Here is a 27,833-nt window from a genome sequence, read left to right on the forward strand (position 1 = left end):
CAGTTTCCCAAGAGGCGGCATCAATGTGGACTCACTAATAAGTTAGCAATTAGACATAAAGGATATAACCAGGACTACACAAAAAAAAGAACAACTGTTTAGAGAGTATATATTTCAGTGTATTTTGTATCTTTCTTTAAATGAACATAGTCCATAAGTTTTGGGAAAGTGGTGATAACTTGCCTCATTTCCATCTGGAGGAAGCAGATTTTTAGAGACGAAAAAGGCCTCTGGACATATTTGAGGATTTGGAAGACGGAGAAAAGCATGCAAGACATTATGGAATCGGGAATAAGCAATAAGAAGTTGGAGCAGAGAGAAAAATAACAACAGCCAACATTTATCAATTGTTTTCCGTGCCCAGGTACTATGCTAAGTGTTTTACAGACATTCTAATTTAACCCCCAACTAGTCAGTGAGGCAGGTAAACCTTGCTATTCCAATTTTACACATGAGGAAACTGAGGCTATATTTAGAGGATAAGCAATTTTCCTACAGCCACATTTCCACTGAGTGAAAACCCAGAACCGTAAGCACCTAACTCCCCGGCCACTTCATCTCTTGATTCTCAGAGCAGAATCTGTATTGCTGGTCAGGGCTGCTCAGCTCGAAGTTAGCTGAGACCTGAACACAGACATCTCCGGAGGTAGAAGAGATCAGGAGAGGCCCCAACAGAGGAGATAAGGGAAGAGGGCTGGCGACTGAAGCCAGAAGAGACAGAGAAGTCTAACGAATTTCGACAAAAATTCAAGATAGAAAGGAGCACAGCCTGAAAGATGGTAAAAGACCAAAGACAACGGTTCTGCTATTAGGAAATCAGCAGCAGATGAAGACACCCAGCCGTGGCCATTAAGATTCAGGACCTCGTTCCTTGAAGGATTTTAATGGGTAGGGCAGAACCTCAGGCCTGGAGAGAGAGAGGAGGTAATACCAACTCTAATGATACCTTACAACTGAGTAGGGCTTTGTCAGTTACACCAGGCTTTTGCACTTGTCTCTAGTTTGATCTTCCCCCAACAATCCTATGAGCCTGGCGTTATAATCCCCACTTTCCAGCAAAGAAAGTGAACATGAGTGACATTTCCCACTCAAAGCCAGTGGCCGAGCAGAGCTTGAACCCAGAAGTTTTGACTCCAGAAGCAGTGCTCTTGTTTACCGTAGGGAGGCTGAGCCACCAGCACGACAGAAACCCATTTACGGGAGATGGTCTCAAGACGAGTGCTTGGTCACCAGGCAACGAGCAAGATGCCAGCTGCTGGCTGGGAAAGATACAAGGCTGAAACTCAAACGGGCATGTTTTTTCCTCAGTCGGCAGGTGTAAGTCTCACTCAGTTTAAAGAAAAGAGGACTCTTTTTTCCACACCAGGAATTGCCAGAGAGCATTCGTTTACTAAATATTGCGGTGAGTGTTTACCATGTGCCAGGCACTGGAGGTCAACAATGAACTCAGTGATAGTACTTACAACTATGAAGCTCACAGTTTATTGGCAGACAAATAAATTCCATAGAGGCAGAACTCTTCCTATACAAGCGTAAAGTCTGCGCTATGTTAAAGATTTTCTGTGATCTTATGTAATCTTACCATAGAAACTTAAATCAATCATGACTTACTTCGCTAACGTTACCGACAGTGCTCAAGAAGTTTACAATCGGCATCTGATTCAGAAATAAGGGATCAGGAAGAAATGATAGCTGGGACACGTAAGACTTGACACTTAAAAACAAAAGCACGTTCTTGGCCTCTGAAAGTTTCTACCCGGTATGCTGCAAGTTTTCAGCTGCATCCTGTCATCAGAAAGGGTCATCATCTCTCACTGTCCCCTTCTCTCTGTTGCTCATACCCAGCTCTCCTTCAAGATTCCTTCAACGCAACCACTCATCAGAACCCTCCGCTATGGCGGGCGTCGCATGGCACTTCCTCAGCATTGAGCATATGTGCCCTGTCTTGTCTTTCATCTGTTTCTTTGTCCGCTCAGCTGGTTGGTACGATCCTAGAGGATAGACATTGAGGCTCATACCTTTCCAGAGGTGCTTGATATTTGGGGGTTCGTGTAGCACTGTTACCTACCGACATGTAAGATGGCCCTCTGGGCTAGGTTAACATTCGGAGTTTCGTCTGTCCAGATATAGAACTACAGAAGAAAGATAAGAGGATTCGTTTTTAAGTAAGCGTTTGGGTCCTAAAAGCGATTCTGAGTGCCTATCCCTGAACAAATGAAATTTTCCCCTGAAGCCATGTCTTTCTACCAGAAATAGTATGCAAAGAGGAACAAATGGATTTAAATTTTCGTTATTTTCCACCATCTTGATTTTCCAGGTTATTATATCTTAAATGGTGGTGGTAAAGGTAATTAACAATTTAATCCATTGCTGTTGTGGCTGCTACTGCTGCTACTTTTTTTTTTTTTTTAACCTCCACTGAGTGGGTTCCATGCTTACTTACAAGTGACTGTAAAATTGCTAAAATCCAGCAGGTATTTTTCAGCTTCTGGTTTTACCAAAATGTAGTTCACTAAACCTCGCTTAACTTAATCAACTAAGTTAGAATTCCCCAATGAGATGTTAGGGAGGGATAAGTATGTTGTAAACAAAACAATTAAAGGGCTAGTTCACACCTCATCAACTTGCCCAACCACCTGATAACAGTTAACTACAGACTTTCCTTATAAAATGCGTGGATCAAGGAGGTAAGTTAGAGTCCAGGTTTTCAGAAGGGGCACGCACCTCCCCTTTCTTTACCTGAGGTCTGGTATTCCTCTGCCAAGAGTTCGCACAGTATTGCCTTGTTGGCCAGGACAATATCCGCATAATGCCTCTCGTGGGGAGCGCAAATTCCGATCCAGAAACCCCATTAGGCAAAGCAGGCTTCCCTTCATAACTGCAACCTTTGAGACCCCAGAGTAATATAAGATCTTAGATTCTTTTTACCCCAACTTTCCTCCAGTATGCTTTCACTCATATCATTGAACGCTCTCCTGTGAGAAGAAAAGCACATATTACTTTACAGATGGAGAAACCAAGGCACAGATAAGTGACCTGGCTCTAGCCAGGGTCACAGGCAGAGGTCAGGCTGAAATGCAGCAGTGTGACCTAAGGTCAATTTGGACTGGAGCCTGTGTGGTTTCCTGGAAGGATCCTGAAATTGCAACCCCCGGTGACTCACTGGGGGCCACCTCTTCATTTTACAGAGTTGAAGATAAGGTCTCAGAAAGTAAAATGACTTGTCTGAGACCCCCTGGGATATGAGCCAGTCTCTGTAGTTCCTACCCGGGGTCTCTTCTCCACACTGCAGCTCTCTCTTGCACAGAGGTCTTGACAGAGAATTTCCTTTTCAAGATTTACAGGTGGACCAGGTATGGTAATAGAAATTTCAGTGTGCTTCCAGAACACGGATGCTCCTTAAAGCGGGGAATTTGGATAACATGCACCTCTAAAGTGGACGCCGTCACCTGAATGTGGCCATGCAGACCCCGGGGGGGGGGGCGGGGTATGGGGAGGGGGGATGTATTCCCACAGGGCAGGGGCTACAGCCCTAACAGCTAGGGCAGGTGGGAGCGTTCAAGGACAGAAGCAAAGCAGGAGGGGATTCTGGGGAGGACTAAACCCTGCCTCTGGGGGTGGCTCCCACTGAGTATAGCCTTAAAGGAAGGCAAGGCCCAGGTTTAAAGAAAAACAGGAAAGATGAATTTTTATGTGAAAGCCCTCAATGTTCAAATGTTAGCAACTAGCGGAAATGTTTAAAAAATATCACGTGAGACTCTTTCTTTCTCTTTCTCTCACCGGAGATAGATAGATGGATACGCTGTACAAGAACATGAACATATATAGTGACCGTATATGAATATATGTGGGGTGTGTGTGTGTGTGTGTGTGTGTTTGTGTTCATTCTATAGGCCTATATATAAGTTGCAATCTCTGTTAGAGGTTTTCCTATGTCGACACATATTTCCGTAGAATAGGACGCACAGGGTCCGTTAGCGCTCAGTCATAAATTTCAGATTTGCTTATGAATTTGTTTACTTGCTCCTTCTAGGTCTTTGGAGTCCCTTTAAACTCCATATGGAAGACGCAGCTTTATTTCTTTTAAAACCGACCGAGTGTGACTTCAAATTCAAGGAGTATTGAGTATCTCAGTGTGATTGGTCTGTGTGTTCTTTCTTACCCGGTTCCTGCAAGGTGGGGGGGGGGGGGGAAGGCCGTCATGCTATCCCCACTTCACTTACGAGCTCAAGTGAGGTTCAGGAAAAGTCAAGTCACCTGGTTCGTATTTCCCTGCGGTGCCTTGCTCCGTCCAAGCCCAACCTCTGTCTCTGAGCCCCACGCTCTCCCCACTAGAGCGCATCCTGAGAGTGCCTCCCACCCGCACAGACGCATGAGATCTAGTTCCGAAAAGGCCGATAGGCCCCGCAAGTCAGGTCCACAACAGCAAAGGGAGAGCCTGGATTCCCAAGTCTCCTGAAGTTTGCAAACAAGCCGGCCGTGGGGGCAAACGGTAAATAACATTTTATTTGGTAATGGCTCTTTAGTTATAAATGACTTCGGCATTTGCTTTTAATTGATTTCTTTCAATTAGACGACTCAAATATGTAAATATTTGCTTTTCTATGGTAAGCTTTTATTTAAATTATTAAAGCTTCGGCTCCGTGACTAATTTTAAGAAATCAGGTTGCCGCCGTGCTGATAATAGAATGCATGCGATAAAACAGGCGGGAATCACTGCTTTTGGCATATGTGCTGTCACCAAATGTGGCTGAGAGCAAGGCAGCACGCAGAGAAATAGAAGCCAGGGCGAATTTACAGTTTTCTTCGAATTGCTCGAGGAATAAATCAATAAATCAGGGAGTTAGAGAACAAATGTAGGATGAAATAACATCTGAAGGCGCTCACTCACGATAAAAGCTTGTCTTGCTCTGTCTTTTTTAAAAGCACTCATCAATGGCTCTGGACCCAAGTCCTTTCGCTAAAAGGAGTGGAGGCGGGGGCACGGGAGGGGGCTTGTGTAAAGGCTCAGGACAATAACTATACGAGAACACTGGAGACCAAAAAGAAGATGATGATGATGATGATGAAGGCGGAATGATGATGAGAGCAGAGTCATTTCATAGCCCTAATCAGGTGGAGTTATGATAAGCCTTGATTTGCTAGCTGCCCAATTTTACCAGCATCAAAGGCAAGCATGGAACCCAAAGAAGCCGGGTTGACAGTCGGGCCATCCTAAGGCAGAGAGAGGAATAACAAAGAATGCTCTGGTTTCAATAAAAGGAGAATTTGGAAGTAAAAGGTTTGTAATGACACTAATAACCAGCCTTTACCAGCCACATAACAATCAGAGGAGGAGGAGACCAAGGCCAGACGGGCGAGCTCCTCAGGAGTCCGCACCTAAGACTCTCCTAATAACTTTTATTATTTGTTGAAAATCATGTCGACAATACAGTTCAGTAACCTTTGTGCTATAAATCCATTTCATCTGCAAAAATGAAAGCTGAATAGAATGTGATATTATATAGAACCCGTCATGCTCGTGCTATCTCCAAAGCTCTCTGCCAAATAATGAGCTAGATTCCAGACCGGCAGGCCGAGTGGGGCCAAGAGCCGAGATGCCTGCGTGCCCACCAGGCCCAGTCTGGGGCTTTGGAACCTGCTTAGCACAGACAGGAGATGAAGGCCCCGAACAACCCTCTGGACTTTGGTGAAAATTGTCCTGAGGCGATTCAACTCCACATCACATTTACTATGGAGAGGCCAAAAGCGTGTCCATCTATTATCTGGCGGAAACTGGAGAATGGGCCCATTGCCTTGGTGCGGGGCATCAGGAAGACTGTTATACCAGAAATTTCCAAAATGTACCCAAGCCGATGGTGACTGGGTCCATTTCCAAAATCCAAACTCCCCCTGAATGGAGCTCTGGTGCCAGGCTGTACCTCCTTCAGTGTGCCCTTGGTCCCACGGTGGAGGGTGGGACCAAGAAGCTCATGTCACTGTTGAGAGAAGGATGAGGAAAACCCTTTTCACAGGAAGCATGTATGGAGATGGAATCAAGGCAGTATGTGGAGGTGCTGATGTCAAATTCTTCCTACCCAAGACTGAACCCAGCTCTCCTCATTTCTATATGGTCCCTGGTCCATTTGTCTCCTCAACTACCTTATAAATTAAATGCTAACACGCACATGCTCATTTCTTTCTTTTTTATTTGTTTTAATTTTATTTATTTTTTGAGAGAGAGAGAGACACACACACACAGGGCATGGGGAAGAGGGTGGAACAGAGAGAGAGAGGGAGACACAGAATCCGAAGCAGGTTCCAGGCTCTGAGCTGTCAGCACAGGACCCGATGCTGGGCTCGAACCCACAGACCACGAGATCATGACCTGAGCCGAAGCTGGACACCCAACCAACTGAGCCACCCAGGCATCCCTAACATGCTCATTTCTTAAGGCAGAAAGTGAACGCAGAGGTTTATGAAATATGTTATATAAGCCTCACTTAGTCTTATAACTTTGGGAGAAGAGATTACTTGATCTTGAGAGGAAAAAAACAAAAAGGCTGACAGCAGACCTTATATTCAGGTACAAGCGAGAACTTCTTGGTAGTTGTCAGGATTTCAATTTGAGAGTATCACATCCAAAAAATGTAAACGCGCACACAGTCCCCAGAAGAAAACTGAATTCACCTGTCTTTACAAACGGTGCCATGTTTTCATGTGAGAGTAAGTACAATACGATCAAAATTGCTTCAGAGTTGGTTACAAAATCCAACTGTCCTTTGGATTCGCATTCTCCTGGCTTTACAGTGTTGAACTGCTCTTTTGTGAGGCTGGCCCATAGCTTTGCCTGCCCGTCCGCTAGTCCTAATATACGATTGCTAGCCTAGCTGAAAAGGCGGTGTGAGCTTTTAAAGCAAGGCTGACCAGTGAGGACGGACAGCCAAGAATACTCAAAAGAGCATTTTCTAGAACCCGCTGTCTGGCTGGAGTGGGCAGGACAGAGAGGAGGACCTATACCATTTCTGATGTCGCTGTGTCGATCATATCATTCTCCAAAGGGACCACAGGAGGAGCAACAGATTTGGGGGGGAGGTAATGGTTTAATTTTGTACCTGTAAGATTTGAGCTGCCTAAGGAACCTCCAGGTGGAGGCATCCCATCCATCCCACAGGTAATTCACATCACGCCCTGAATGAAAATCACAGTCCTAATGCTCCCCACACCACCCCTGGTATTCTGGTCCCCTCCACGACCAGGTTCCAAACAGCCTCTCCGCTCTGAACGACTTCTCACTCACCCACTGTTCCCCAGCCATGTCAGCAAAATATCTGTGAATTCCTTCTTACCTGCCTTGACTGGGCACATCGTGAACAGTGAGAAGAAAGAAAGATTAGAGGGTGAATGGTCTAGGTTAGTGGTTAAGCATGTTGCCTCTAGGTCGGTCTGCATGGGCTTGAATCTAGACCCTGCTACTTCCTGTGTGACTTCCGTCCAGTTACTTAACCTCTCTGTTCTTTAGTTTCCTCATCTGCAAACCAGAAACAATAATAGTACCTACCTTGTAGAGTTGCTGTAAGGAACAAGCATTAATGGGGAGAAAATGACCTGCTGTAGGCCCTCGGGAAAGTGCTTCATGGGTTTCATATCTCTGAAGTTCTAAATGAGGCTTCTTCTGAAGCTGTTCCTGAGCTCATGAAGGGTGGTAGCTCCTCTCAGCGCTTATATTTCTGCTTCTAAATTGAAGAATAGGAGAACTGTGGTGGCAGGATTCTCTCGGGTCTCAGTGAAATGATAGAGAAGCTCTTCCTGACCCAAACACACACAACACGATCACGGAAGTATTTAAGTACCCTTCCTGAAGAAGGATTCTGATGATCTAGGACTGAAGGTAGTTTATACCCAAATCTCCTTATTGCCCAAGCTTTAGAACTTAATGGCAGAGGAACAGGGGCAGGTAAAGATGTGGCAGTGACATGAATATCTGAATATCTGAATATCTTTGGATAAGATACATGAGTATCTTATCCAAAAATTGTATGTATGACTCTAAAAATACATATAATCTAAATTGATCAAGAAAAAGCAGCTCTCACGAACGACGTGTTTTTCTCCTAGAATGTCCTGTCTCCAGGCAGTAACCTTGGACAAGAAACTATGTAGTGCTTCTCCTAAGGGGCCGGAGAAATTGTCTTTAGAATTCAGGACCGTACACTGTTGAACCTGTCGGCCCTCTCAGTCTGACCTTGAAATTGAACCGTTGTCTCTTGCGTGACAATTGGATGAAATCCTCGGTGTTTAGGCATTGAAATTCTGAGACCACTGTTACAATAGAAAGAGAGAGAGATGATTTTAGTGGCCTAACAAGTTATGATGATTTGTTCCTTTGGTTGTCATTCTCTTTAAAGAAACCTCTTCTGTGGCTAAAAACACCACAGGGTAATTGTAGGCAGCTATTGTTCGGATGGAGTTCATGACTTTGTTTGCGGCCACTCACCAGTTCTAGTTTTCCATGGGATTCCTTCTCCTTATACGCTTTCATGCAGCCCCTCCTAATTGTCCTCTGCACCCACCAGAAGCCTCACACACCCTCATAAAGGACATTAGTTTGGCAGGACCATTTTTCGGGAATACCTCCCACCATCTGATATGATGAAACATTGGTAGGGACCCTTCTCCAGATAATATCTGCTAAAGGGTTACATCAGATCCCATCTTTGTGGCTGGCACATGCGATTTGTTAATAACTAAATTCGTGTTTGGGGGGCCATTGCTGAAAAACACACAAAAAGGAATTAAATGCAGGCGATCGAAGTTACTGTCTTAAAGTGTTGTAGAAATGTCTTCCGAGCACTGAGCCATTATCATTCTACCTTCATTTTCTTTCCAAACATTTCCTTGGTGTCAACAAGGGCCAAAAACATCTACTGATCAATCTCTTCCCACTCGAGTTCTTAACAAAGAGTAAGAGCCCTCTCTTCATATCGCAATGGGAAATGTGAGTGATGAAAGGGAGATTTTTTTCCCAAAATCATTTCTATAACACAAGCCATCAAATGATCATTATATTTTATGATTCTGCAAAATCTGCAAAAATCAAAGCCATGTAATATACCTTGCAGAGGGCTCTGCTAATCCTGGCCAACCACATTCATGCCTGAATGAAGGGTGAAGTCCTGGTAACTGGAAACCTGACACCGAAGGAATTCCAAACACAGACTAAAAGCATCTCTGTCTACATAACACGGGCAGCTCAAGCGCCTACAAATGTATTAGTTTGTGCTGATCTTCTTTTAGCTTTGCCATATTTGTAGAAGAACTACAGAACAAAGCATCGGCATCAGATCAGCCGCTAAATAATCCATGCGTGGCATGCTTCAGAGTAGTATGGCTTTGCCAGATGTCAGCTTTCTGCTAAGGGGTACAAGTACCTCTCTTAGCACCGGGAGTTTTACATCATGTTGCTTCCTCCCATCTGAACCCCAAATTTGGTCACAGTCCATTATTACCAAAAAAGGAAATCCATAAAGGCTACCTTGCAAGTTAAGAAATTGTCTTTGTGTTGGCTGCTAATAGCACAATGGTATTTTACAGAAAATAAGAGGAACAAGAATCTGCCTTTTGGAAGTTTTTCCTCAAGTGAGAAAGCTGATGCTGATGCCTAAGATGGACGTATTCACCTTTTCTCATAATTTCTTTATGACTTTCACACTTTTTGTGCCTGCTGAACTTATCCCTTCTCAAAGCAAACTCTCTTCGAGTCACCAGTGGGTCTCAATCTGAGTTGTTTCTCCCCTGTCCTTCTTCAACTTCACCTGTCCTTTCTTCTCCTAAAAGAAGCTCATCAGATGAGAGACAGTGATGGTTCCTGAGCTCAGCATTGAGTCACGTAGGTGAATTATGATCGGCTCTGTATTGCAAGGATTTGTTACTGATACTTGAACTGAAGGTTGCAAATAACTTATTTTAATAAATTACAACAGATTTGAGTTTTCTCCTTTCATAATGTTGCTCCCATTGTTCTTGAATCCCCTTGTTCTTTCTTGAGTGGGAGGGAAGGGCGTTGTGTTCCCACAGGTGGTAAGGAAGTTTGCATAAGCCTAGCTTCTGCCTCTCTTGGGCTCCGGTGGCTTATATGAAAGTCATCCATCATGTGTGTTCCAGTCAAGAAAAGGTTGGGAAGTACTGTGACAGATGGGGCCTGGACATCACCTGTACCTCTGGTTCATGTTCATCAATCCTCAAGGCCAGGTACTTGAAACTGTGGTGATTACACCTGATTTTCACCTTTGACATTACCCTCCTAAGGCCTTTGAGACCCTATATACTGTATTTTTAAATGTACACATGGCAGTGTTCTTAGATTATTGTGCTTATAACAAAAACAAAGAAAATTTCCTTGCTGGATAATAATAAAAACAATCCATGAAAGATTCTTGAATAAATACACTTAACGTGTACTAGTTGATCATATTGACCTCACTGGTGAGTCAAGGCAATTAAATGTGAGCCCAAGGTTTATTAAGCACATACTATGTTTCAAGTATGATACAAGACAACAGAGTATACTTTTGTTCTTGGAAAACAAGACAAATATACTAACCCATGCCCTGATAAAGTTTATAGCTATTCCATGTTGGACCCAATCCAACACCTTTTTTCAGCCCACCATCTTTTTCTCCCTCCCTCCTTCCTCCTTTAAAAATTAGAGACCATGTAATACACATGTAATGCACAGCATGATGACTGTAGCTAACACTGCCATATGGTATATAGGAAAGCTGTTAAGAGTGTAAATCCTAAGAGTTCTTATCACAAGGAGAATTTTTTCCCTTTTTTCTTTTCTTCTTTCTTTTCTTTTTATCATAGCAATATGAGAAGATGGATGTTAGCTAAAACTTGTGGTAATAACTTCACATATTTGTAAATCAAACCGTCAGGCTGTGCATCTTAAACTTGTACAGTGATGTATGTCGATTATTTCTCAATAAAACAGGAAAAAATAGAGACCAGTCGTATCTCAACCATTGCCAAACTCTGGCTGTCAATGAGAGTCCATCACTTCCTTTTATTTTTCTACCCACTGACTTATTTCCACACCTTACATACACCTCTGACCCTGTACGGTTATCGTGCTTGTTTGTGGGTTTTCTCTTTAAACTCTCCTTAACAAATTCAACGTATGTTTATTTATGAGCCTAGATACATAAAGCCATGTGCCCAGCTCAGAGGGAGATCACCAGATATATGAGACTCAGTTCCTTCAAGATGCTTGTGCTCTAGTCCGGTATATAACAAGTCTTTCACCCATGTAAGGTGAGAATGACCTACTGGGGTGAGTGCAGAAAAAAGAGATTTTCTTTGCAGTTGAGAAAGGGAGGAGTAGGGAGAGCAGGGGCAGATGGGAGGGCTCAAAATTGCTCATGCCCCTTCATCTATTCCAGGAAATATAGCCACGCCATTCCTAGTTATGAGGTTTTGCCAGTGACTTGATTTATCCCATACTGAGCCCTTTCCCCACACAGGATTGTCTTAGCAAATATTGGAGCATGCCTTATGTCTTTCCGTAGAGTGAAGACTGTTGGTACCCCGGGGGCTGGCTCTCTGACTTGCTCAGCCTCTGATTTTCAGCCCCTGTTTTCCTTAATGAAGAATAGTAACATAGTGAGATGGCAAAAAGAGACAAACCTCATGTAAAGTAAGGGATCATTACTCTTTCTTCCCGTATCAACACCATACAGCCTTGTGATGTTTCGGCTTAAAGGTTAGCATCTGCATCTGTGGGATTGGAAACTGTATAACTGAGCTACTTCCTGTGATTCCTCCAGGAAAAAGCTGACTCTTTTGGCCTCCAGAAATGAGCCAAGGGGCGCCTGGGTGGCTCAGTTGGTTAAGCGTCCGACTTCGGCTCAGGTCATGATCTCACAGTCCGTGAGCTCAAGCCCCACGTCGGGCTCTGTGCTGACAGCCCAGAGCCTGGAGCCTGCTTCGGATTCTGTGTCTCCCAATCTCTCTGCCCCTCCCCTGCTCATGCTCTGTCTCTCTCTGTCTCAAAAATAAATAAAAACAGTAAAAAAAAATTAAAAAAAAAGAAATGAGCCTAATCAAGAATAAAATAGGAAAAAAAGTGAACAGTGAAAAATGTAGAAAAAAATCATTGACATTTTAAAAATATAGATATTTTCAGGGCGCCTGGGTGACTCGGTTGGTTGAGCATCTGATTCTTGATTTCAGCTCAGGTCATGATCCCAGGGTCGTGGGATCGAGCCTGTCAACAGGCTCTGAGTCTGCACTGAGCGTGGAGCCTGCTTGAGATTCTCTCTCTCTCTCTCTCTCTCTCTCTCTCTCTCTCTCTCCCTCCCTCCCTCCCTCCCCCTTCCCTCCCTCTTTCTCTCCCCCCTCCCTCCTTCTGCCCCTCTCCCTCACTTGTAGGCCCTCTCTCAAATTAAAATTAAAAAAAAAATGTTAGTAAAGAAAAAGATAAAAATATAGATATTTTCGGGATAACTTCCCCAAAGAGTTCTATTATAAAGAAAGCAAATATAGACTTTTTCCTTCCTTAGGCAAAGATGATTCCAGAGTGAAATTTTCAATTGAAAGTGTTTTTTATGAAAGCTAATAACACATCCAAATAAAACTCCGGAGGTCACCTGAAAAATGAGGGGTCATGAAGTAGAGATACATTCGCTATGTGGGTCCTTGTTTTCATCAGTCTCCGGAGGAGGCTGCCCCTGGATCTCTCAGGGTTGGTTCACAACATGCAACATCAGTCACTCTGATAACATTTCTTAAGCCCCAGAATGGATCTGCTTTTGCGCTTTCCTACAAACACTAAATTTCACCCAAATAAAGAAACCAAGAAAGGGAAACTCAAGATCAACAGAGCTAAAATTTCAGCTCTTTCTTCTCCTTTTTTTATGCTATCAAGGTAACGAGGAGGGCTTTTTTATTTTCTTTTCATGTGTGTGGCTGTGTCTGTGTCAGCCTGCGTGTGCACAGAGGTACACAGACAATTCTCACCAGCACTTAGAAGTTGTTCTGGCAAAAGTCTGTAAGAAATGCCCAGTTTTGAGCAAAAAGTTATTATAAACAACAGCAGCACCCCCCCCCATCAAAGAAAGAAAAATTCCTCTAGCACGCTTTGAACCTTAAACAGTGTTTTTATAGGCCAGCTCATTGTTTTTCTTCTCTATGAAAAATTAAAAACAATAACTGTTTTGATGAGTTCTACGGGAAAAGACAGTTTCCATGATTTCATTTCTTGACAAAGAGCAGCTACCTCACTTGGTTTCTGCCACATGTAAGCAAACCCCCAGCCGTAAAACCTCCCCTCAGAGAAAGGGATACGGAACCCCAAAACTCTTGAGTTCTTTCCCATCTGCCCGGGGGAAGCCTGCCTGCCCCTTGCTATGAGAGTGGACGAGTCGCAGGGGTGAGGTGTGGGAGAGGAGATGACTGTTCCCGCCCCACCCCCACCACAAGCACACAGCCTGTGCTGTCACAGCACATTCAGGGTGGCTTCTGCCCCGTCACCACTTGATCTGGGTTGTCTCTCCAAAAATAAAAAAATAAATAAAAAAAACCCAACAAGGTGTGCCTGTCTTTTATAATGTTCTGTTTTAAAGGAGAGAAATCTCCAGGGAAAGAACAGGACCCTAAACGTCCAAGGCCTGGAATCCCTCCTTTCTCTCTTTCCATTTTAAACAGGAAACATTCCCGCTAAGAGGGTCCAGAGGGAGCATGGGTTGTATGTTCATTTTAAGGCAGATAATGTTTGTGTGTTACAAATGTCAGTGATTTATCCCAAGGGCTTAAAATGAGTGCAGAAAAACCACATGTTTCACTTCATGCAGAGAAATAGCTTCAGTAGATTTCGAGAGAAAGCACAGGTTAAGGATTTTTTTTTTAAGTGTTTCAGAAATCTCCAGCATGAACCAAAAGGAAATAGAAATGAGAGCGGCGGTGGGGGGGGGGGGGGGGGTGTTGGTGCTTACAATATTTTATGACAAAAGATCTAGCGAATGCTGGAAGTTTTCTAAATCAAAGATAAAATTGTAAAGGAAAGGGGAGATGTAACCCTGATCCTCTATTTCCCAGGGCTGGAGTGACAGATTATGCATTTGTGCTCTATTTGTCATGGGCAATTTAAAATAGAGCAAAGCAAACTGCGCTGAATAATAGCAGTTGATGCTATAATAGCTTGTACACAAACAATTTAATTTTTTTATCTGAAAACTCTAACTAGATTACCCCAAGCTGAAGGATCTTTCATTATTACGTATAGCCAAATTAAGACATAAAACAGTAGAGCGAGAGTTCTATTGTTCATCCTTACGAATGTCCTCACACGCTGCTTTCCCCACGCACCCACACTCGGAGCTCGTCAACCCTTCATTGATTTGGGGAACTTACAGAGCTGTTTTAACATCAGATTCTGCAGATTACAGGGTGATTTCGACCCTCATTGACAGTGCTTGATGAACCACAGACGCCGTATTCTTCTAGCTCTGTCATTTCTTCCAAGTGTTCTACCAATTTGTACTCTGACATTGAAGAGATTTTCATTAATTATTATTGTTGCTTTTTTTTTTCCTTCAAAAAATTATAACAGGCAGAGTGGTGGAATGTGGGAAGGATCTGGTGATGGTGGTGGTGAATACGTGCACAGAAGGTTTATGGGATTTTAAGAGCTGCAAACAGAACTCATCTGTTTAACCCCAGGCTAGATAAGATGCAGTCATCTGTACGCTGTTTGGAGACGTATTGCTTCTGTTGTAGCAAATGGAACAGAAGATGCTTGTTGTCTTAGTAGAGAGATCCAGACAGGGTCACTTTCTGTTAGTGTTTATTGTTGCCCTGGACCTTTCTGTGTGCCTACTCATTACACAATGCAACTTACAGCTGGTTTGGCTTTTCCCACTCTGCTACTGGTACTTCTTGACTTCGTGGTAGAATTGTTTCTATCAAGGCGCTACGTGGATAATCCCCAGCTCTGACTCAGGACCTTTTCTAGGAACTGTAGAGAGGGGAGAGCACATAGGGGTGGCCCAGAAGCTAACCGGAGTTAGACCAAGACTATGGTCCATGTCAAAAGCACCCCCACAGACCTAGAGATGAGTACAGCCCCTGGGAACTGTGTAACTCTGAATAACCTGCACATTTCTCCCACTACCCGTGACAGGCTTCAGGGGGGCAGAGAAGGGGGCAGGTCCAACGATCCTAGCTGTAAGGGAGCCAAAGTGCGCCCCTTGTAGTTAAAAACGGCCACTCCGATGGCCAACAGGAAGGGGAGAGGGGAAGAAGAAGATTCCCTCTCTTCTCTTTAAGGGCACACACCACTTCTGTTCACGTCCCATGGGCCAGGCCTAGTCAATGACCATGCCAAACTACGCAGGAGGCTGAGGAACGGGGTCTTCGGTCGGGCAGCTCCCTTAGCAGCTACTGATATATGTCTGTTCTTCTCTTTCCAGGGGAGGACCAGCTGATCCTATAGACTATCTGACGGCCACACCTCGAGGGCTCTACAAAGAAAGGGAGCTCCCGTATTACCCAGGGGCTCATCCTGTGCATCCTCCCAAAGGGAGCTACCCACGTCCCCCGGATCTGAGGCTTGCAGACCTCCGGTATCCTCAGTACTACCCTCCTCCACCAGCCCCCCAGCATAAAGGACCCTTCCGACAAGATGTCCCGCCTTCCCCTCCTCAGCACCCCAGAGTGCCAGCCTATCAGGAAATGGGTAGACCAGGGCCCCGAGGGGGCAGCCCGGACCAGTACCCCTACCGAGCCCAGGATCCCAGGCAGAAGAACCCCATGACTGCAGCTGTGTAACTGAATATCACCACGCCCAGCCCAGCCCAGCCCAGCCCAGAAGGGGAGACGGCTAACATCACCTTTGCCCTTCCTAGACTGTAAGACCTTCCTCCTGTTCAGAATTCTCCAGGGCACAGATAGGTTCTTCTCACCGAGGTTGCAACACTTGACTGCTAACCAGAGGGAAAAAGGAGGGGACAGGAGGACGGGGGATCAGAAGGAAGAGAAAGGACAGGGTCCATCAAAACAGTACTGCCTGAGATCTGAAATGCATTTAGAATTGTTCAATTCCGTGAGAGCGGCAGGTAAACAGGCAAGTGACAAAGAACAATGGACACACCACAAGTGCCTTCCTGGTGCGCACAAGCCCCATGGAACTGGCAGCACAGAGACTCTCAGAGGCTGAGCCTCAGCCACCTGAGAGTGGCTGCAAATATGGGTGTCTTAAATGAGTAGTTTTCTCACTGAGAAAACAAACCAACAGCAGACATGACTAGTGATCTCTTTGAAATGTTTATACCCAGAAGAAGACTGCATTTCTCTCTTTGTAGAATTTCTCAGGTTCCTCGTACCACTCGTCTGGTATAAGTATTTTACATTTCCTTGCCATATGTGTGTATATATATATATATATATATATATATATATATATATAAAACACAACACGAATGCAGTATTAGTGTCCTGAGAGAATGTTTAAAGCTAGTCAGAGATTCCAGAAGGAATATAGTCCAAGGACCAAGGCGATCAGGTTAAGAGGGCTGAAAATCCCCTGATCCTCACCTTCCTTCCCCCGAGTCCCAGGCGTGATTGCATGGAGATATCCGGTTTCAGAACCATCTCCAAATCTCCTGCCTGTAATTACTGGAACCGGGGCCTCGACTTTAAGGCTCCCACTTGAGGGCTAAAATGTAGTTGGAAAAGAGAGAGCTCGTTGCTTAGGTCACACAGGAAGCAACGATCCGGAGATGCCAATTCCACACTCAGTGCCAAACAGTGCCATCTGCACCCGGGGACAGGGAGGGGCTGACTGTGGCCTCTGGGATTGATGACCAGGGAGTGGTAGATGGCAGTGACTGACTGTGTGTGTGTGTATGTGTATGCGTGTGTGTATGTGTGAAGGTATGTGATTACCAGTATGGAGAATGTAAGATAAAAATGCTTTCTGGAAAGTTTGATGAGGAAGGAAATAAAAAGGAAAAAAAAAATCAGAGGGGAAAGGAAAAGAGGCATAAAACCAGATCATTCTACATCTGCTGTATTTCATTAACAAAAGTCGGGGGAGCACCCAGGCCAGGCCAGCATCTCCAACTGGGACTAGAAGGTCTTTATGGCTTGGAAAAGCTGACACCCCGCCCTCTAAAACCCATCCCATTTCCTTTGAGCTTTGCAGTGATTTTCTACTTATTTCAGCAAGACTTCTAAAACTTCCAACCTGACCCAAATGAGAACACAACAGAAGACTGAGAAACAGCAAAATCTGGGGGCAGCCGTTTGAATCGTTCAATGGCTCTTAAGAGACGTAAAGCCTTGCCGCTCCTTCTCCATTCCCTCAAAACAACACAAAACAAAAAAAGTATTGAGTTCCATTTAGACATGTTTTGGCTGAGATTAGAATACCTCTGCCTGACAGGACTTAATAAATTATAGTATTATTAACTATAGAGTATCCAACCCAGTTTAGGTGTTTTTTTAATTTAAAATAGAGTTCTATTACCAGGAATGAAGCAGCTGCTGGTTTTAGACATAAATAGTGTTATTTACTGGACTTTAAGAGGTATCATTTTCTAAAGTACAATTGCCTTGACCATCTTAATAAATAGACTGTCAAGTTGGTCTTCTCCATCTGTCATCCCTCTTGAGCCAGGCACCTTAGACCTTTCGCAACGTGTGCACGGAGGTTGAGGGGCTCAGGCCCTGCTCACCTAGAGGTGAGGGGCAGGTGAGCTCCCGGGCTTCTCTGCCAACACACTGAATGACACTTTACCCTCGAAATAAATAAACTTCCAGGAAGAGAAGGATAAAGTGAGGGAAATGTAACGCGCTTGGGAGCGTTAAAATCAGCTCTTGGGCATGTTGCATTTTGAGTCAAATTTCTCTAGGCTATTAGACATAGCCAAGCCAGGAGTCTCCTTCTGGATTAAGGCCAAGGCCACACGAGAGGCAGCCAGAGGCAGTGCGAGAGGGTGAGATATCCTGTGCGTGTTGGAGGAGTGGCCCTTGTAGGAAGAATGCCCATCTTCCCCACGTTGCACAATGCCTCCTGCTCACAGGCTCGGGGCAAGCTGCACCAAATACGGTCTTGCGCTGTATTCACAGTCAATAAAACATTTGCTAATCCTGCGGGGCAGCCAGTGATTTGAAACTGCTCTTCAAGTGGACAAAAACGAGATGACAGCCGTTTTCTTGCTTGAAGTACAATACACGCCCAATTTGACCCCGCCCGAAAGAAGCACACGTGTGCGTCACAGAGGCTCCATCAAGCCAGGCCACGTTAAGAACAGCTCGAATGTAAGCTTCATAAGAGCCTGTGAACCAACCCTCCACTTGCCAGCACCCAGAGGCTGCAGAACTCTCTCCCAGTATCTAGGAGAACTGGTGGTTTAGAGTGTTTAGAAGGCCAGCCTGTAGTCAGTAGGTGCCCAGTAGCAGGAAGTAGTTCCCCATTTATTTATGGCCTTGGCGAGACTCAATCTGGTGTCTGCTCGTTGCTCAGAATACCATAACGCCCCTCCCCACAGGAACAGAGTAGCACAGTGAGCTGCAAACCCATCAGCACACCCACCTGACTCCTGATCTGACTGCTGGGTCGCTGAGGCCTGGAAATGATGTTTTGGCCTTGAGTCGTGAGATATTTGAAGGAGCTCTTGTTTATCCCTTTTTGCAGGAGGGGAGATGGGAAAGGGAGCAGACCATTGCAAACTTTTAGATGCAGGAGAATTCAGTCCTCTGCCAGGAAGAGAAACACTGCATCTCGTTAACCCCTTGCGCCATTGGACTGTGGCAATATCACCCTTGGTAGAAAATTGGTTCCCCACAATATTAAATCAGTGGATGAAAGGCAATCTCAAAGACAGGAGCACCTTCTTATATCATAATCGAGTAACAAACAAAAATTGGAAAATAAAATTACCGTGAAGCACATTATTCTTAGATATGTAAGTCAACATGCGTTGACCCCACAGGACAGCATGGAGCAAAGATCTTATAATCAAGGGTGTGAGGAGATCCACAGACCCACCATGACCCCATGGAGGAAACCATGCATGCTGCCCGATAAAGGAGGTTGGAAACTTCCTTGTGGCTCTCTTTGTGCCACCAACTAAATAAAATTAAAACATGACTCATTATTCCCTTCAAAGATCTGTGAACTTGTTGAACTATCTTCTGAAGGAAATGCATCTGACAACTTGAGGAGCTGTCATGCATGGAGTCTATGTGCATAATAAGGATCCGGCCTTTGAGGGGCATTCGTTCCCCTAACCTGTAGCCCCAGCAGTTGTTTTCTTTGGAGAGACATCTTAGCCTTTCAGGGCGGATAGAGAGATCTGCACAGTTTGGGGAGGGATGTATGCCTATAAAATCCCCGTAGGCATTAAACTCTGAAATCCGCAACGAACTGCCCTCAAATTGGTGCTAAATTGGGTAGACACCCTACTGCTTTTGAGTCCAGGAGCAACAAAAGGTCCAGACTTGGTGCAATTAGGCAGGAGGGAGTGGGATCCAGAACCAGCCACGGGAGTACTTCTCTGCCCTCCCAGTTCCCACCGACTTAGTTGGAAATGATGCCACAATGAGACCAGAAAGAGGAGTCTCCATAAGATATCCCTACAAAGTCACCTCTGTGAAAAAAAAAAAAAAAAAAAGGAGAATAAAAGATAGATATCTAAAATAAGCCTAGAATCTCATATGCAGCTACTACTTCTAAGGGAAACTCTTTTCTCCCTCATGTCCTTAAATAGTGATAGAATCACACAGCTCCTGACTTTTAAAGATGGGCTTAACTCCCGAGCCTGGAGTGCACAGTGAACTAACCCCAAAGACCGAGACTGTCTCCTCACTCAGCTCTGAGAGCGTGTGCTGTTCCATCTATGTTGTCCGCAGTGCTGTTTACTACTGGAACGTAAAAACAAACCCTACTGTGGATACAGTCACTTCTTCTAGTGTTTTCCTGCGCTTTTTTGGCACCAAGTCTGTTCATAAGTTCTGAAGATAAATTATGTGAAATCATATTTTGGCATATGGGGGCAGAGAATGAATTCTTCACAGACTTTTTAGAATGATCCCATTTGTACCACAGAAAACATTTTGGATGCTGTTATATATGAACATACAAATTTTTCTTGTTTTATTTTGCATTAAAATAAAGCTTTATTCATTAAGATACCAGAGTGTTGGTTTTCAGTCCCCACCTGTTTGGTTTAGGATTTGACGAATGAATAGGTTGGTCTGGTCCTGATCACCCTTAAACAGCAACGTCATAGGGCAGGGGTCATGAAGGAGAAGCCTCTGTCATGTGCTGGGCTCCCCAAGAAACACATGCGAGACGGAGACGACCATGTAGGCTGTTGATTCGAGAGCGCACTTGGGTTCAATACCCACGGAAGCCAGGGCAAGAAGCAGGGCCGGCCAAAGGGAGAAGCTGAGCAGTGATACCCTCCCAAATTAGGCCTCAGCCAGCTCCACAGGGCAATCTGGAGCCACAGTGGCCCTTCAGACTTGTCCCAACTTGGGACTAAGGAGCTGGGTCTTCATACCACCGTGTTGGGTGGTAGGTATGAGCTACTCCTGGAAGGAGATGGGACCCAGGACTGGGCAGTTGGGAGGTATTTACCGTGGTTGGGAAAATTGTCCTTCATTCTTGAGGTGGGATCCGGGCAGCTCACCACACAGCCTCCAACAGTGTTGACCCTTCCTCTCTCTTATAAGCCGATAACACTCTTACCTTACTTAGGGAAACATGATTCTGAGTGGGTTCTCCTTGAAACCAACCCTCTGTTTCCCAAGATTCTTCACTGGATTATTCTCAGACCTCCCAGAAGTGTCTTGCAAGTTGATTCGCACCGAGGTTTCAGCCACCGTCTCTGGAGAGGTTTGCTCACAATCTCCAGCTCAGATCTGTCTTCCCAGACACATGCATCTCCATTTTCCCCCTGGTCATCCCCGCTCGAGCTTTCCACAGGCCCTTTGGACTGAACAAGCTCAAACTGAAAGCATAAGGTTTCTCAAAAGAAGCCTGCTTCTCATGATTCTGACCTGGCCAGTGGCACCACCATGTTCAGAGTTACAAGCCAAAACTCTGGAAATTATCCTTAACTTCCCATTTATAACTCTGCCCATTCCTCCGACCCATCCCCGTCTGGAAAGCCAGCAATTCCACTCTATCTGTCCATGCTTCCTGACTTCCTGCCTTGGCTCAGCCTCTTCACTAGCCTTCTCTGCGATCTCTTGCCTCTGACCATGCTTCCTTCCCTATGACCTTTATACTCTACGGACTCAGCACCTGCCTTGGTACATAGAATTTGGTCGCAACATGTACATATCAATTCGCTTAATCATTGTCTAGAACGCCTCCCGGCTACCATATCAACCTCTGCTGTATCCTGCCAAAGGGATTTTTCTGAAGTAGAGACCAGACCAGGCGTGTTGCTCTCCCGGAGGCAGCATGCTCTTATTGAAAGACATTGGCTTTGAAAACAGGCAGACCCAGATCTAAAGCGAGGTTCCAGCACTAATCGGTTGTGTGACTACTTAGCTCTCTAGGCCAGTTTCCCCATTTGTGAAGCAAAAGTAGTACACGTCTTGTGCGATTGTTTTGAGAATTAACTCACATGTACATGTACAGGAGTTCTGGTGCCAGTGTGAGCCAGTCCCCAAGAGCCGACTGTCCACGTCTCTCCCCGGTCCCATGTCCAGTGATGCCACATTAGTAGTTTGAAATAGGCCATGTTGGAAGCCTTTATGACACAGAAATCAGCGTAGTGTACAAAGCAGGCCTTTTTCTTTCCCCTCTAGAAAGCCAGTGGTTAAACATTTACCAGCACACCACTGTAGACAACATACCCAGCAGTCAAGGAAAGTTAATCCTTGCCCCCCTTCACGCACACACACACAGAGGCTCACACACACACGTACACCCTCACTCCTCAAAACCTTTCGGTGGCTCTTTCCTACTTACAACCTAAAGTTGAAAGCCCAAACCTTGCAACATCAGTCCCTGGCGCCTCTCCCTCTTCACGTCTTGTTGCTCCTAGTTTTACAGCTTGCGCTACTGTTATTTCCAAATTACTTTTATTTATTTGAACCAGGTGTGCATTTCACAGCTCTGTACTGTGGAAACACACAATAAACATAGCTGCTCAAAGTGCCCTTCGTCCCGTGGATCCTCATTTATCCCTCAAGGCCCAGATCAAGCGGCTCGTTCTCCATGAAGACTTCAAGGCAGAAATTGGAGACTGGCTCTCTCTTTCACGTCCATCCCACGCTCTCGTAGCAGGATTTACTGCAGGGCAGAGGCACTAATGCTGGAGATCACATTTTCCAGCTTTCTTCTTGGCCGTTGTTCCACGTGAGGCCCAGCTCCTACCAACCAGACCAAACACTCCGGAGGATGGAACTGAGGGCCAGGCATGCTTCTGCTGGCAAACAGGGTAACAGAGGCGTTTGCTTTCCTACAAGAATACTCAGCCCCCCTAGCTTCCTGGGAGTCAAGAGGCTGTGCGAGGGCAACCCGTTGTGTTAGCACGGATCATAGCTGAGGCAACACGATTCTGCACCAACAGTCGGGGCATCTTCCGATCTTCGAAAAGTTAGTAACCTCCTCCGTGAGCCAGTTCTGACTTGTCGTTCAGAGATTCATTCTGGAAGCCTTGCCTAGAGCTTGCTTCTCCAGCCCTTCCGAGACTTTTGCAAGCACCTAACTTTCCACATTCAATCCCTTTCTGTTTGCTAGAAGGGATTCAGTTATCTGCAACTAACCTCACCAAGATTCCTTCCGCAGCCCTCCTCCTGAGCCAGACAAGGTAATTCCATCCTGAATGTTACTGAGACACATTCTGCAGATCCTCAATAAAACTTTTATTACCTCTATTACAATGATTAGTTTCCATGTCCGTGTGGCCTTCTGAAGAGTATCGTATTTATAACACGTTGCCTGGCTCTGACTATATGCTCGAGAAATATTTGCTGAATTCATTTGAATGAAGAAATGAGGTGTGAGGGTTCTTTTTCTGAAATGCTGCGCTGCTGACGTCCCACCTTGCAGTTCAAACCATAAATCTCAAAGTCCTGTTGTTAAAGATCGCCCGGTATTTTTCCTGAGGTAAAAGGTGTTAGCTCACGTGGGCAGGCCGGATTCTAATTTAAAACACGAAGCAGGCGAGGAGATTGTAAATGCAATGGGTAATGCATTATTTAGAGAGCAAAGAGAGACTTAAGTAAAGAGAAAATGTATTCCTCGCAACCGACTAAGATGGAAATACTTTTAGTGACAGATGATTACTATTATTATTGTATAATTCCTTGGATTTTAGGCAAGTGCCTTGTGATCACTTGTATTACTTATTCCTTTCAACACCTGTAGGTGGTGAACTGAACGGCTCCCTGACTTTCCGCAAGGAAACTGAGACTTACATAGATTGGTACTAACATAAAGATTTAATGAACGCTATTTAGGCATATCCAAAAACCTAGAAGTAACTTTGTGTCTTGACAATGGAGATTTCTTTTTTAGTGGCCATGTTTATTCTCACTAATTATTGTTTATAGTACATGCTGAATGTTTCATGATTACAGTAATTTGTGCTTCTCGTCCAAAGAACATCAGGCTTATTTTACACCTGGAGAAACTGAGGCATGAAGAAACCAACCAGGTAATTGAGGGCCAAAGGAGAAAGGTGAATTTCCTTTATTCGTGGAGTATTTCTTGAGAAACCACTATGTTCCTGGCACTCTGTGCTACCTCCTGAGTGGGCTCTCTGCTTTGCAACGTGGGTGGGTTCCTCCCCAGCTTGCATTAAAAGGTCCTTCCTCAGCACGTGGCCAGTTTGCATCATACCTGTGACTTCCTAATTACTGGACTCTCAGAGGTCATCAGGCATGGCCCATGTCCTCTGGAGAAAGAAGAGAGTTGCTTCAGCAATCAATGTTTAACATTCAGCTATCACCCTTTCCACTGAAGCTTCACTTGGCTGCTTGTTACCGACCCTCCCAAATACCTAAGTTTGCTGCATAATAACCAATGGTTTTAACTGAAACCTAACAACCCTCGACTTTGTGACCCTTCTGCCTGGTCGATCAAATAAGAAGTACAAAAAGAAAATGAGATTCAATTGTTGCCCAAAAGATACTTAATGTCAGATATTGTAAAACGCTGCAGAGTATTGCAGACATAGACAAGGCTTGGATTCGGCCCTCCAGGACCCGCAAGTCAAGTTGGAGAGGAAAACAGACACAAAGAACCAAAACTCAAGGCTGAACATGGTGAGTATACACTGCCAGGGAAGCCTGACTTTTGCCTCCGGGTGTGAACAGGATCGGGTAAGTTTTATGGAAGACCTGACATCTGAAATGGCCTAAAAGGATGAGAAGGATGTAAACAGGCCAAGCAAGGAAGGGTATTGGCTTTCCAGCTACAGAACACAAGCCTCCACACAGAGACAGGAAACTCCCAGCCTTGTGTGATTTCGGGTGGGGGGGGGAGGAATATAGGTTGCGAGATCGGGGGGGTGAGACGGTGGAAGGTTGATACTAACAATGGCTAATATCATTCAGTGCTTAGCAAGTGCCAGATGCTGGCTTCATGTTTTTCATAATTTATCTCATTTAATCCTCAAACTCTATGAGAAAACAGCTATAAATGAATTAACTAACTTGCCTTTGGAATTTCAGACGCTAGAATAAGTTACGTGGGGTCCCCAGGGAGTTGGACAGTTGGTATAGGGGGAATCGCTCACACAAAAGACAGTTTAAATAAAACCAGCCCAGGTGAAAGCAATACACAAAAGGAACTGGAAAAGTCATCAAACCATCAGCTTTTACTAAAGAGGGGAGAGCTAATATTTACTGAGTGTATAGGAGCTATGGGAGTTGCTTTGCCTACATTAATCTCATTTCTTCTTCCTATCAAGCAAGGGGGCCCATTTTACAGATGAGAAAACTGAGGCTCCAAGAGCCTAAGAACAGCTGTGGCTAGTGAAGTGGCTGGTAAATCCAGCTCTGGGTCCACAAGTCTCCTTGCTACCCCCAAGGGGCATTAAAAGTAAATCTCAGTGCAATTTCTTTTAATTTTTCAAAGCCTACATTGTGATCACTACCTAAAGTGTGTGCAATGTTGAAGAAAATTCAGAACATGTAAATGCAGATTTTGACATTTTAGACTTAAGAAACATGCAGCCTTGTGTTAGTTCCACTATATATTAAATTATAATCTATGTAGACAGCAGTTTTGAAAGGTATCCAGGCAAATGAGTTGTACTTCTGGCTGAAGTCAGACAGGTAGATGAAACTTTGATGACTTAATTCCCCCAACTACTAAAGGTATAAACAGACCAGGACTCTGGGTTGGAAAGAGGCTGCCAGAAAATTTATTAAGAGCAGTAAAGTGCAGGGCCATAATTTCAACAGGTTATCTTGCTTCTCTGGCTAATTGTTTTCCAAGGTTTCTCGACTCAGAACCATTCAGCATTCTTATCACCTGGGAAATGTGCGTGCTCCTTAGGATATTTTCCAGCATGCAGCCACCTCTGTCCTCCAGTCACGGCTGTATTTTTGCTCAAAGAGCTGTCGATTAGATTTAAGAGCCGCCCCAGCCCCACAATGCGCTGTCTTGCTGATCTTCAGAGAGAGCTGTGGTGTCGCCCTTTGATTTATGGAGAGTGAAGCTCAAACCCAGCCCTGCGCTTTATTAAAGCAGCTTTTAGCCATATTATACCTTCCCCATTCTGAGCTCCCAATGGCTCTACCACCTAGGAGTCAAAAATCCCTTTGATAAGCAGCATTTGGGGTGATTGGAAAGTGGAGCCTTCCCTTCGTCCCCTCCCACCATCCTGCCTCCCGACCCCCCAGGTGCGAGATGGCAGAGGGGGAGGGGGGATGGAGACCCAGGCACAGCCCTGCTCTCCAGGTGGCCTTTCAATATCCGTTTTTCTCCTGACCCTCTCTTGACCTTCACAGTGTGACAGTGTTTGGCCTGAGGCTCTGCCTCTTCATGGTGATTTTTTTTTTCCATCCAGGCTTTAGAAGGGAAGCCTCAGAGAGGTGCGGCCACACTGCTATGGGACCCACTTTCAAAGGCGCCTGCTCTCCCGGCTGTGTTCTGCGAAATCAAGGCTGTGTTCTGGAAAATCACAGGATGAAGGCCCCCAGTGGAGATCACAGAATAGCAATGGGCACATGAGTATCTGCAGGTGAACCGACTACCTTATAGGTGTTGGTTGTGTGAAACCTGGCTTTGTTCCCGAACGCAGAACTTTTCTCTACGGATGTAACACCCCTCTCCCCTAACACACAAACCAGGCCTGTGCCATGTAAGGCTGGGGGTGGGGACACTTGAGTACTCCAGGCCCCAAGGGCCAGCCATGCTGTACTGAGAAGCAGTGAGGTCCTTCCAGAGCCCCGGCATCAGGCCTTCTCCATCCTTCCTTTGCAGTGTCCCCAGCTCCCTCTGGGGCTCTCGCTCAGACTTTACTGCTGTCTGTCACTCAGTTCTACGCGATCACCCTGCCCCAGCGAACTCATTGGAGTGAGATTGATAACAGAGTCATGTTGGGCCAAGGTTGGGGTGTGTTAAGTGGCAGGTGCACCCTCCTTCATCCCCAGTTCTCCGTGGGAGGATAAGCATCCTAGAGCCGGCACTGTGGTCGCTGGGTTACAGGTGGCTCTCAGCTAGACAAGCTGGGTGAACCAGCTGGTTACTGCGTCCTCAGCTACTGCCTCCGAAGTGGTGATGATCGTGCTGACCTCATAGGGTGGTGCAAAGATTACATGGAATAATGCACATAAAGCATTTATTATATGGGCTGAAGGAGGATCCAGGTTATTTACCATCATTAGCCCTGATTTTCAAAGAATCTGTCTGCAAGTGGTAAATAGCACGTGATTATCATAAGAAAGCATTTCCTTCTTAAATCTCTGCTTCCTACAGGAAGGAAGACTTGGTCAAGTGCTAGTATGCCTTCAACACCCCTCCACAACTTGCCAATCTCTTATTAACAGACAGCAGACCTCAGACTTCTGCAGGCTCTAGCTTGAATTTAATAACTTTGTTTTGCTTTCATTGTATTAATTTTCTAATTGTCTTCTATTTAGATCAAAAGGATCCTGGCCCTTTTTTTTCACTTACAGTAGTAAAGTAAGTGTCCATTAAAAATAAAATTATATAGGTAGATATTAAGTAAATAATGGTACAAATGGATATAGTAAAAACCATGGCGTGGCTGAAATATAAAGCTTAGAAACACTGTGCTAATACAGTGGAGAGGTGTCCCAGGGACCTCTGAGTGTTCCAGAAGGTAGAGTAACTTCTGGAAGATGCAAGCTGTTTGTCTGAACCCTAGGACTCCAGAGAAACCTGTAGATGGATGAATAAATGAGTGAAATGAGGCCAGAATGTTCTAAGAAAGAGATTGTGCTGACCAGGTAGGTTTCCCCCAAGGAGGATCTTGCCTGGCTCTTTGACTTGGTCCTCGCCAGAGTTCTGCCATGTGTCTGTGGGTCCTTTTCTTGCTCTCAACTCCCAGCAGTGGATGACTGCAGGAGCATTTGGCTGATTCTCCTACTAGAGCCGGAGAAAAACCAGACTGTCCCCAAGTACAATGAGCATCAAATGGAAGTTTTACTTTTCCCAAAACCTTGGAATTGCATTAGCATCAGCACGGGCCTCAATCTGCCTCTGTCATCACATAGGGTCCTACCTGTGTGTCTTTGTGTCCAAATTTCCCTCTTATGAGGATGCTAAGCATTGGACCAGGACCCAATCTAATCCAGTATGACCTCAATTTAATTTGATTATATCGGCAAAGAGCTTATTTCCACATAAGTCCCCA

At 45.0% G+C, this 27,833-nt stretch overlaps 1 protein-coding gene across 1 annotated transcript in view; it reads left to right on the forward strand.

Moving 5' to 3' along the window:
- Nucleotides 1-20,173, forward strand: part of PARD3B (par-3 family cell polarity regulator beta) — a 1,003,697-nt gene extending 983,524 nt beyond the window's left edge. The window contains exon 23 of the mRNA XM_042995147.1: nucleotides 15,450-20,173. Within this exon, the coding sequence (XP_042851081.1) occupies nucleotides 15,450-15,807 (358 nt within the window). The 3' untranslated portion in view covers nucleotides 15,808-20,173. The remainder of the gene's footprint in view (nucleotides 1-15,449) is intronic.
- Nucleotides 20,174-27,833: the final 7,660 nt, after the last annotated feature.

The sequence above is a fragment of the Panthera tigris genome, chromosome C1, assembly GCF_018350195.1.
Source record: "Panthera tigris isolate Pti1 chromosome C1, P.tigris_Pti1_mat1.1, whole genome shotgun sequence".
In the NCBI taxonomy this organism is placed as follows: domain Eukaryota; kingdom Metazoa; phylum Chordata; class Mammalia; order Carnivora; family Felidae; genus Panthera; species Panthera tigris.